General features: G+C 39.5%; 2 protein-coding genes across 2 annotated transcripts in view; both read left to right on the plus strand.

The window, feature by feature from the left end:
* The window catches only part of bmp3 (bone morphogenetic protein 3), a 458,962-nt gene that overhangs the window by 323,054 nt on the left and 123,386 nt on the right, over positions 1 to 12,522 (plus strand). The window lies entirely within an intron of this gene.
* LOC140309090 (C-C motif chemokine 3-like) lies at positions 7,914 to 11,291 on the plus strand. The gene is made up of 4 exons (XM_072386922.1): positions 7,914 to 8,098; positions 9,618 to 9,735; positions 9,835 to 9,949; positions 10,958 to 11,291. The coding sequence occupies exons 1-4, from the start codon at positions 8,035 to 8,037 to the stop codon at positions 10,997 to 10,999; spliced, it is 339 nt and encodes a 112-aa protein (XP_072243023.1). The 5' UTR covers positions 7,914 to 8,034; the 3' UTR covers positions 11,000 to 11,291.

Here is a 12,522-nt window from a genome sequence, read left to right on the forward strand (position 1 = left end):
GTCTCCCAGAGCTCCAACGTGCTTCATCTTCAAATGTTCATGCATGACAGACGAGCAGATAATCTTTTTTTTTTTCTGGGTATCGAGGGTGAAATGCTCCCAAGACCATGGACACTTTTGGACAAGAGGACGACAATTGAGCCGCAGCCATTTCACTTTGTTTATACAGGTCATCTCCTGCTGTTATTTACAGTAACTCACATGAATCTCTAAGCAGAGATAGGTAGGAAGTACGATGACTCACTCCGTACGAAAAATGATGTTCAGCTCGACAGCGTGAAAAAGACGTGTGATGACGTAAACGACAATTATCGACAATTAAATACGTAGGCGACTAATTATGTTATCGTTGCACCCTTACACGACAGAATCTAATAAAGAGGGCTGCAAATTTAAACAGAATACACAGAAGAAGAACAAAGCTCTCTCAAAATACTAAAACTCAAACAGAATTTAAGCAGAACAAACTCTAAATCAAGGTTCTCAGAATATATAAGTATCTATTATAAGAGTATAAATGAGAGTATTGAAGAAAAACAATGATTTGAATCAAATTCAGATGGAAAAATCAAATGACTAAAAGGCAAAGAATAAACTAGAAAACCGAAAAGCACATAAAACCCCATGAACTTTGCAAAAACTCTCAATCCCCAACATTCTTTTTGTAGCATAGTCTCAGGTTACACATGTTGATGCAGGACTGTGTTGAGTGAAAATGGTCTTCGAATGTATTCCTCAGCCCTTGAGGATATATTGAAAATTATGACATGATGTTTTCTCATGCAGTGCTGCCTCAGGGCTCAAAGGTGGTTTCTGTCATTGGTATTTACTCACTGAGAATTCCCCAGACTTCCTGAGTGTGTTTCACAGTATCATAAACTGCCCATGTTCAAAGACCAAAGAATTTTGCAATATTTTTGGGAGCTTATTGATGATTTTCTGCTTGATTTGAGCACAGAGAGGTGAGCCACGTCACCTCCTTGCTTGGAGAGACAAACCCTTTGGTGGCTGCTCGTTTTTATACCCAATCCTGACACCCTCACCCCTCACCATTTCATCTAGTTAATTGTAGAATATTGCAGAATGCTGTTTCACTGAATCTTACAAACTTTTCTGGCTTACTGTGCTTTTTTCTTAATTCATTTTTTAGTGTGTTGTTGGTATCAAATTTCAAATTTATCTATGTTTTCTAAATACAACGTGAGCAGCTACAGGTTCGATGCAATGCCAGCAACACGAGGCTTTGATTTAACAATTGGCTTTCCTTCCATGTCAAAATATACTCACTGTAAATGTACCATTGGTTGTTTGAACCTAGGCATGTTCAGATGTGCAGTGCAGCGCAGAGGTGTTATTTCAGAAGTTTAGATTCTTATCTGTCTTACAATAATGTCAGAGATTTGTCTGATTGGAGATAACAACCCACCTTCTGACCTCTGAAAGGAGACATCAGAGAATCAGTGATGTTTCAACATGTGGCCACCCCAAATATGCAGTTTGAGTGAAGTTGATAAAGACTAACTTTACTGAAATTTATGACCTTATTTATGAGCATCTTCACTTCAATTTTACCTTCAGTGTATGCTATTTTTTTCTCAATAGTGTAGGAAAAAGTCAACCTTATCTCTACATCGCTGTAGTAATCTGTATTGTTGGGTCTTTGATGTCTAGGAAAGAAGCTACAAGAACTGACGCCATCAGATCTCATGAAGTCTGTGTCAATAATCTACAGTTGGAATTAGGGGATTTAACAAAAAAAAACTATTTTCTGTTTATGTTTTCTTATCAAATTCTTGTATTCTTCTTTGTTTCACACAAAAGCTTAAGTTTGAGAGTTTTGCCTCAAGGTAACAAACTAGTTTCTGTAAATTATTCCTGACATTTCTGGGAAATTCAGAGGCAATGTCAGTGTTGGTAAACTAGAAGCTCCTTTTGACCCTGTTTGACCTTCTGAGGACAAGACAGTCCAAAACTCACATCCACAGCTGGCTCATGAAGACTAACAGCACCCTGTGGAGTTTCCAACCACGCATACTGGCCCGGTTACTCAAGACAACCCAAATATAGAAACACTCCCTTAGTATTCATTTAAAATTTTTTGGATGGATATTTTGCTGATGTGCTTTTGGACCAAAACAGATTTAAATTCTTTAACAGTGGTCAACCTCATCTCTAAATATTTAGAAATCCATTGACAACCTTAATCAATTTGAACTGAAAGTGAAATTGTGAGTGTTGTATCCCACATGTCAGCTGAAGTAGTGCCTGAAAACTTCTGCTTCAATGTCAGTTAAGATGGTAAGTAGCAGCCAGACGCTGCACATCAAATGCACTTGATAAGCTGATCATCAGTAAGTGTGGGCACCTCTATAAAAGCAGAGGTTTTTGGCTGTTTGCTGGTCTGGACCATTCAGGTGTGCATTAACACAATGCTAACGAGGAAAGACATTGATATTAGAGAAGCAATTAATGCTGCCCATCAGTCTGGGAAGGGTTCTAAGACCAAACTATTTGGAGTCCAGCATTCTACAGAGAGAAAGATTATTCACAAGTGAAGAACGTCAATTCTCCCAGGCACGGACGTCCCAACAAAATCATGCCAAGGTCAGACCGTGCAATGCTCAGAGAAACTGAGAAAAACCCAAGAGTTTCATCTGAGATCCTGCAGACCTCAGTTAGCGTATTAAATGTTAAAGTTCATAACAGTATAACTAGAAAATAGACTGACCAAGTATGGCTTGTTTGGGAGGGCTGTAGGAGAAAGCCTCTTCTCTCTAAAAAGAACATGACAGCACAGCTTAGGTTTGCAAAGCTGCATCTGAACAAACCACAAGACCTCTGGAACAATGTCCTTTGGACAGACCAGACCAAAGTGGAGATGTTTGGTCATAATGCACCGCAGCACGTTTGGAGGAAACCAAACACAGCATATCAGCACAAACACCTCATATTAACTGTGAAGCACGGTGGTGGAGGGCTGATGATCTGGACTTGTTCTGCAGCCACAGGACCTGGGCTATGCCAGAAACTATGAATTTCTCTGTATGCCAAAGTATTTTATAGTCAAATGTGAGGCTACTGACATCTAAAGCTTGACTGAAACTGGCTCATCAGCAGGACAATGATCCCAAACACAGCAACAAATCTACAACAGAATGTCAACATGAAAAAACTAGTCAAGGTGTTGCAATGGTACAGCAACACTGTAAAGAAGAGTGGGCCAAAATTTCTCCACAGTGATGTGAGAGACCGAAAATATCATTCAGAAAACAATTACTTAAGTTATTGCTGCTAAAGGTGTTTGTACAAGCTGCTGAATTTGCATTTTGGCTTTTTTTAATAAAATGAATATTGACAATGTATTATAACATGTGTTGTTTATCCGAGGTTATATTGAATTAGTTTTAAGAGGTGGTGATTATCAGATGGTTTTCTACTATATCCTGATGTGTAAAATTCTAAAACTGAGAGAGGGTGGGATATGTTTGTGTTTTCCATGACGCAGAGCCACATGTGACACATGTGAAAAAAACAGAATAAAATCAACCAAAGCAGACACAAACCAATCAAGAAGAGGAGACACACCTTACTGGAGCTGACAAGGCGGCGCCTCATAACAATACTGTAAACGAAAAAAGTGATTACCAGAGTGCTAATCAAATCAAAATAGCTTGAGAAGACTAAAGCCTTTCCCATCAACACTTTAACACTAACAACAGATCAAATGGCCATACACAATGTGAAAGAGGTCATTGTGGTCACAAAACCAGAAGAAACTCTACTTGAACTCTGCAGTTCCCCTGAAATTGTTTGAGTTGTTCAGATCTCAAAAGCTGCAGCTTTTGTTCTATCACCACATCATCATGCTCAGTTTGATTTTACACTAATATACTTTGTTATATATATTATATTAGAAATATTTGAAAAAACAACTGAAACATTTACCAGATGTCATCACAGCTTGGATGGTGGTTCAATTTATGTAAACACGAGTGAGAAAATAGTGATTAATAAAACTCATTTTCCTTTGGCTCAGAATTATTGTCTGTGTTTATTTAAAATAAAATGCTTGAATTCACATGCATCACCTTGAACATTCATGAAGCACAACTGCATGTTTACACTGTGGTTAGTGTGGTCACAGCTCAGTACGGGGGAAACATGTTCTCTCCTGTCAGATACACAGCAGATATAAAAATGTTTCCAGTAACACTGTGAACCCAGTTACTTCAGAAGGCCTCTGGACTGCTGCCAAGATTTTCTCCTGAGGCAATAACAGGCCAGTCAACTTTTTCTTTACCGTAATTGCTTTGATGGGGAAAGTCCCACATAGTAAATAAAGGGAAGAGACAGGGCAAATATTCAAGTTGTGACTTACAAGAAAATGAAAGTTATTCTGTTAAACTGAACATAACATTTGCTCCTGATGATGCAGTTTGGAGCTAATAGAAATAATTCTGAGAACTGAATCTATATTAGTTAGAAAAATGTAAACATATAAAAACAACAGATTCAGGATGATGCTGACTTCCTCAATACATTAAGAGAGGAAGAGAAAAATGTTCTTTACAGACAAAGTGTGCAAATGTGGTGGTGTTGGTTTCCTTAGAATCCCGGTGTTGCCAGAAACCGGTTTCATTTTCCACTGAAAATTAGACGGGGAAGTACAGTAGAGCAGTGTCATAATGTAAGTATCCCTTCCTGTTCTGGGTTTTGATTTTATTCATGTATGGTCAAACACGTTTGCAACTATGAAGGTGAACAGGTAGATTTAAAATAAAAGCTGATAGTAATGTGAACACAGCAGACTCTGCTCATTTATCATCTCAAAAATTAAAAAGAACGGCATGAACAAGCAGGTGTGTATTTGTAAAGAGTTAGCGCCCTCTGCAAATCTAGCATAAGGTGAGGAACTTTGCAGTGCTTTGTCTGAGGGAAACCTGGTTAAAAACAACAGGCCGGACTCAGCCTTTCACATCGACGGCTCTTCAGCTCTTCCGAGCAGACCAGAGCCATCTGGGGACTCTGTATGTACATACACAAAAGTTGGTGCACAAACTGCAAGCTGGTGAACATCCAGGAAACACTGCAGGAAACTTTAATCATGTCAAACTGACAGACACTCTGCCCAGGTTTCACCAGCATGTAAATATACCAACATGGAGAAAGAACACTGAGGACCACATGTTCACTGACGGACGTGGTGAGTACAGAGTCATCCCCCAGCCTCATCTCAGCCTCTCTGACCACGTTTCCATGATGATGATCCCCACCTACCACCTCCGGCTAAAACAGAACAAACCAGAGCAGAGGGCCATCACGGCGTGGCCCCAGGATGCCACCTCTGTGCTTCAGGACTGTTTCCAGTGTGAGCTGAGCTGGATCTGGAAGAATAATCATCGTCTGTCTTCAGCTTCATCTCTAAATGTGTCGATGATGTCACCACCACCAAGCCAGTGATCAGCTACCTGAATCAAAAAAAGGTCAGATCTGTCTGCTGAAAGCCAGGGATGCTGCATTCAGGTCTGGTGATGCATCAGCTTTCAGAACGGCCAGAAGACGGCTAACTGCAGGCAGATGACTGCAGACATCAAGAGGGCCAAGACCACATATGCTCAGAGTATCCAGGGGCTTTTCTCTATTATTGACCTACGGAACATGTAGAAGGATATCAAGTGCATCAACGGATTACACCAGCAGAGGTGCACAATGCCCAAGGGACCCTACCCTCCCTGATGCACTCAACAACCTTCTTTGCCCTGTTTGAGGACCCCACAACCTCTTCCAGCACCAGACTCACCATACCACCCGGGGACCCTCAGTGTCATCCAGGCAGATGAGGTCCCTTCAAAGGATTAACAGCCACAAAGCTGCAGGCCCTGACAGCATCTCAGGGCAGGTATTGAATCACTGTGCCTTTTAGCTGTCAGAGGTGTTAACTGATATCTTCAACATCTCCCTCGCTCAAGCAGTCGTTCCAACATGTAAGAAAACATCTACGATTACTCCAATCCCCAAAAGCTCCACCGCGACAGGCCTAAACGACTACCGGCCTGTGGCCCTCAGCCAGATCGTCACAAAGTGATTTGAGAGGATAATTATGGCCCGCAAGACGCCATTGATATCACTGTACCCCCACCAGTACGCCTACCAGCAGAACCGCTGCACTGACAGTGCCGTCGCGTCAGGTGTCCCCACGGCCATCCCCCACCTGGACAGTAAGAATTCCTTAATGTGCCTGTTCTTCACTGACGTCACCTCTGCTTTCAACACAACCATCCCACATACCGTAGTGCAGAAACTACAAACACTTTGAACTGAGCACCTCCCTTTGCAACTGGGTACAGGACTTCCTAACCGACGGACCACAGACTGTTAGAATCCAGGGTGACTGTTAGAACTGTTGGTTGCAGCCTCCCGTCCACCACAGAGAACACCAGAGAACACCAGAGAGCACCACCCGCATCATGAAAGACTGCATCCATCCTGCACATTTACTTTTTGTCCATCTTCTTTTGAGCAGAAGGCTGCAGAGCATTTGGAGTAGAACCATCAGACTTAGGAACAGCTTCTTTCTGACTTATGTTTTCATTTTTAAAAAATTTTTCATTAGCCATTATTTTAACTTATCTATTGCACAATCCATAAATCTCTACTTCACTCACGACACCTGAATGTACATTGTATTTATTAAAGACATTTTTGCACATTACCACTGTTGCTATACACTTCCTTACAAACACTTTGATAGCTGCTTGTTCACACCGTTCTTTTTCATTCTTGAGATGATAAATGAGCAGATTCTGCTGTACTGTGTTTTTGTTTAGTTACTGTTTTACCTGTAATATCCTCTCCATTTTCAAGACTTACTAGATCTCACTAATGTCAGTTTTAATGGCAGTTACCATGAAAATGAACCTATCATGCATTATAATAGTTAAATGTTGATTACAAAGTGAAAAATATTGTGGTATGAAAATACATTATGTTGCATTTTCACCTAAAGAATGGGTTGAGATTTCCCTTTACAGTCCACTGAAATATTTGCGCATGTGAGCACCTTTACTCTTGTTGCTGGAACCCTCTTAGGCCAGCTTTCTTTATAATTTTCTTAGGAAGTCTTTAGGACCAATTTTGAGGAAGTTATGTTTATGTTTCAACATTTTCATATAGTTTGTGAACCTGTGGTGAGATGCAGTCTGTTGATCTGTGTCCTGGACGGGGCTTTTTATTCTTTTCACGAGAGGCGACAAAGTTTGCAATGAGGACCCAGAAAATAGGACCTAAATCTTCCTTTTGTTGTCATGGCCTGGCTTTATCACCCCTTATCCCTCTTGAGTCTAGTTTCCCTTCCTATTTCCTGCCCTGTCAGTCTTTCTGTCTTCAGTCGGTCTAGGTGTGGCTTGCTGATTATTAACTCCATCAGCCTTTTACTCATTAACTCCCAACATTATGTTTGTCTTACGTCTAGTCTTCTCTCCATTCATCTTCAGTCTGTCACTATAAATCATGCAGAACATGACAGGCCACCATTGAAATAAGACAAGTCAAGTCATTTGTGGTTATCAATCTGGTCTGCCTCAGGACTTATCAGTACTCGACTGTCTTGCATGCTCTGTGTCCACCCACAATTTCAAGAATTACACTCTCCAGCCTCCTCGAAAGGGTCTTGAGTCATCGGTGTCTCTGCATTTAATGTTGAAATTTTGAAGGACACTATTTCTGAGCAGGCATGTATGGAAAGTTGTGGTATCAACCGATTTAGTGTTTTAAACATTTAAAAAGGCACATATTACATATTAGGCACATAGTTGTAAGCATTGGCACAGCATCATTTAGGGTGGGGGATAAAGGGGGAGGAGTGGACAGAAGGAAAAGTGAAAGTGGTCACTCACATATATATATATAAGCAGCAGTGCACACAGAGTCAGTCACTTCACTTACTTTGCTGTAGTAGGGGAGGAAGAGCAGACTCCACAGCAGCCAATCAGCCTCCAGAGAAAGCAAGCCGCAACCTCACCTGCTCCATCAGACATGGCTTCGTGGAGTGATGCCAAGCTCTTCTTCTGCATACTTTTCATCACCTGCTGCTTCACAGGTGAGTTTTCCCTGAGCTCTGTTAGCTTCCATCGCCCTTGAGCAGAAAGGGTAATGAGATACTGCTAAAACTATATTCTATCGAGAAAAGAGGAAGCAATCGATCTAAGTGTTTCACTTGGAATTTCTCCAAAAGGAAACAATTTTGACTCTGCTTTACAATTTAACTTTTATGTCTGCATTTCCAAAGTTGGCTGCTTCTGATTTAGAGAGTAAAATGCACCCCGGTTTGTCATGGAAAACCTTTATTAAAACATGTATCTAGAAAAAGGAGAAGTCAGCAAAAAGCCCTTAAACACGATAAGAAAATCTCTCTTTCAGGGTTGACAGCCAAGGAAGAGGTGCTTTAAATAAAGAGAAGTCGTAATTTCTTGGACTTGAATTATTAAAGCATTGATTTATTTATACACAGATAAGGAAAAATGATAAAAATAAGATTTAAATCTAGAAAAACAACCATTTCAGGGCTTGGATCTGTGCAGAGCTAAAAGAGAATAGAAAACAAGTGGGTGATTGTTGATGCCACAACAAGGTGTGGTGCTGGCAATCCCCTCTGCTGTACTCATACTTTGTTGTCAATTAAAGACAAAGATTAACTTTATGAATAAGTTCCAGACAAGTTCTCTCAGTGAGGGTTTGTTCAGTTCAAGATACGAAAACAAGGACCTGTGTTTTTATATACATTTTTTCTCTCCATATCCAATTCTTTATTACTTCAGTGGAGCTTTTGTTATAAAAGGATTTCAGGGTGCAAGTTACATTTCCTGTTGCTTTCACAGCTTTATATTTGCCTACTTACCATTTTCAAAATCAAAAGGATGACAAATTCTGAAAAAAAGCCAATATATGCCGTATAAAAAAAATTCAATTTATATATTTAAGACTTTAATACTTTAATGACACTGATAAATACTTTTAAATATTTGGCTGTTATTAAAAGGGAAAACTTGCAGAACATTGAGATACAGAGGTTGCAGGCTGCATTTGGTTGTCTGTTTCACACATTTCAAATGCATCTCACTGTACTAAACATTTCTAACTAGGTGCCAAAATTGTCTCGCGGATATAAAACGTTATTGCTCAAACGTGTGATGAACTGGAAAGTACCAACTTGCAGCATAACCTCAGACAGAAACATGTGCATGCTTTGCAGTAGCTCTTTAGTCTCTGCTCCACTTTACCTGTTTTCAATTTGTTGTTTATAGTCACTAAAATACCTAAAATAGTGAATCGAGTCTTGAATTTTTTGTATGTGTAAAAAGGTAGTTTATAATTTACCTTTTAATGAGATTCTGTAGTTATCTTGTTGCTAGGAAACTGTTCAGACAGACTGATGCTCCTCCTCCACATGCTCCAGTCATTTTCCTTGTTGGGTTTGAGGAGCAACCAGAATGGAGTTGTTCTTGTTAATGCAGCTGCAACATTAAAAATTCCTACTGAAACTGATTGTAACTGACACTTCAACACCCCTTTGAGGCCAACTGTTGGTGCTAACTCATCTGAATCTCTCTGTCTTTCAGTGACACTGGCTGAGATCCCTCTCGATTGCTGTTTGGAGGTAAAAAACCAAACGCTCACAAAAACTATTCTTGCAGACTACTATCAACAGGCCAAAGGTTGCAGCATTGATGCCACAATGTGAGTTTATTTGGTTTGATTTAGTAGCAGCATGCTGTAATTAATTTGAAGTTACCGAGTTGTCATTCTAAATTTTGGTGTGATTTGGTGTTCTTGCAGTTTTGTGACCAGAAGAGCGAGGAAACTCTGTGTCCCTCCCGGTGAAATGTGGGTGCAGCAGCTGATGAGACATGTTGATGAGGTGAAGAAGTGGTGCAAGAATGCCAATTACAAGGTACCGTCACTCTTTTCTGCTCCTCCTCACTTTAAAACAGTACATTGTAAACTTAGTTTGATGTGCTAAAATTTCAGAGCTCACAATTTCATGTTTTGATACCAGCCTATAAAACTAAGCTCTTGAAATATCCACCTTAAAGAATCTGAAGCAATCGGTAGTCCTTGTTGTTGATGGTCAAAAAAAGAAAGTGGTTGGGGTGAATGGTGCCACCAACACAAAGATGTCATTTTAATGTTCTTCATGTGTCATGTAAAATATGATCAAACATTCTAAATATAAAACTATATACAAAGGTGCCTCAGGATATAATACAGAGGGCATCTGAATTAGAATTATAGCGATAGCATCTACATGCTGTCCACCTGTATCAGTGGTTTCATGTGGCTTTATCTAGCTGAGTGTTGCTCAGTGAATTATGAAAAGCATTAGTAAATTAAATCTGAAATCTCATCTGAAACTTTGAATGTCTACGGCTCTGCCCAGACTTCTACCCATCTTACTTGAACCAGGAGAGGAACCATAGATGGGAACTCAAAAATGAAAAATTGTGAAAAAAAGCCACAAAAAAAGTTGTGGACTGAAAAAGTGTAAACTGAAAGCTTTTTGTACTTTCACCAGCCACACTTCCTGCTGAAGTCAGACCAAAAAAAAAGAAAGAAAAATGTTAACCACTTGTTTGCCTTGTGTAAAGTTTAAAAAATGCAGTCAAAACCTCTGTCACGCTTTACTTAACTTTAAGTGTGTGCAAAACCGCAAATGGCTGTGAGTCATGAGGGTGTATAAATGCCAAAGCGTTATACAGGATAGGATACCGAAAATCACCCATTCACAAAGTCACCATGTTCTATGAGAGTCCATGAGATAGAAACTGTCTCAGTAAAGGAAATTACATCATAGTTTTGACTGGGGCCTTTCTGTTATTGCTATTAGGGGAAAGTATGTTCAGTGTATTGGTGTAATGTAGTCCACCAGAGTTCTAGTCTCTAAATATTTGCGTCTCTGCAGGGAAAACGCTGCTTTGGAGTGAAGCCAAAAAACAAGGTTTGATCCAACCACAACAGCAACTGCAAGTCAAAGAGGAGAACTGCATCTACAGAGATTAATATAATACTGTGGTCCCCTTGTTACAGATTTCTCTATATTACTTTTTGTCTTATATAAAAAAAATTTGTTTGAGTATTATATTATTAAGAAATGTTGAACTTTTGTTTTGTGACAGTTATGTTTAATGTGTTGAGTATGTAGCCCCCTAAGCTAACTAATATCTCAGGTAAAGAAGTTTATGATTCAATGGAAGTAAATCTTGATTCTTTTGAAATAAAACCTTATTTTGCCCAAATCTTATCCATGTCTTTGATTCTTTGTGCACTCAAAAGTGACTGAAAATGTAATAATGACAATAATGATCCCCACTGCAGTTAAAGAAACATTCACATCGTTCTTCTGGGGGATTGAATAGTTTCCTTTGAATAAAAAGAATACTCAGGAATTCTGTCTGAATCTCACATGCAAAGGACATTTAATCATGTTGCAACAAGGGAACAGCTTACACACGGAGGCCGTGATGCTAATGTTCAAAGATACAGCGTTCTCAGGAAACTTTTATAGGGTAGAGTGGACAGAGGCTTGTTTTAATGCTGATACAAGTTGTGGGATATCCCCTTCTGGAGCAGACAGCGGTGCTGATAATGCCGAGTCTGTGGGACATTCCCTCCTGAGAGCAGACAGTGGTGACCTCTGCGAGTGCAGCTATTATTCTCATGCATAGGTGCAATATTTGCAACAGAAGCAGTTACACAGAAGTAGAACTGATTGTGTGGGCATAAAGGACAAACATAAGCGTGTGAAATCCCTTAAGATGGGTTTAATACATGGAAATTAGATTTGAGCATGTGCTTTAGTTTCACGATGATTCAACTTCATGAAAAAGAACCATATGTCCACACAGCTTTATTATTCTGTTGAATAGAATGCACACGCACATTTTTAGTCATGAAACTACACACAGATTGCTGTGAAACATAGACAAGCAAAACTCAAAATGCACATGGAAGAATCATCTTCAAAATAACCGTGCAGCCGAAACACAGAAATGTGCAAGAAAAGGTCAAAACTAAAACTGAAAGGACAAAATACAGGGCATGTGAAATGAAACCGAACAGAACAGACGTAAAAGGCTGTTAAGTTCATAGTGAAAATGACCTGACATCTTTATCCAGATTATCTTAAACCTGAGACATTAAGAGGTTTTTTTTAACCTCTTCTGTTCACAATAACTAAAGGATTATATTTCACTTTCTGACAAAAAAAGCTGTCACGTCTTTGTTCAAGTTTCATATTAGGTTACGTGTCCAAAAATGGAAGGAAATTTTCAATGAAATATGATAAAGGTGAAGGTGTTTTGCTAAATGCAGCTGAATACAGAAGCGGTCTTTATATCACTTCTTTGACATCTGTGTAGTGTAAATATTCAGCCTCAACTATTTGTTCTGTCATGTTGCCAAATGCCTCCGAGTTTGGACAGTCACATAAATAAAGGGAAATGAAACCAAAATTATGGCTTTCCAAGG

This window comes from Leuresthes tenuis, unplaced genomic scaffold (assembly GCF_036924035.1).
Source record: "Leuresthes tenuis unplaced genomic scaffold, fLeuTen1.0.hap1 SCAF_6, whole genome shotgun sequence".
In the NCBI taxonomy this organism is placed as follows: domain Eukaryota; kingdom Metazoa; phylum Chordata; class Actinopteri; order Atheriniformes; family Atherinopsidae; genus Leuresthes; species Leuresthes tenuis.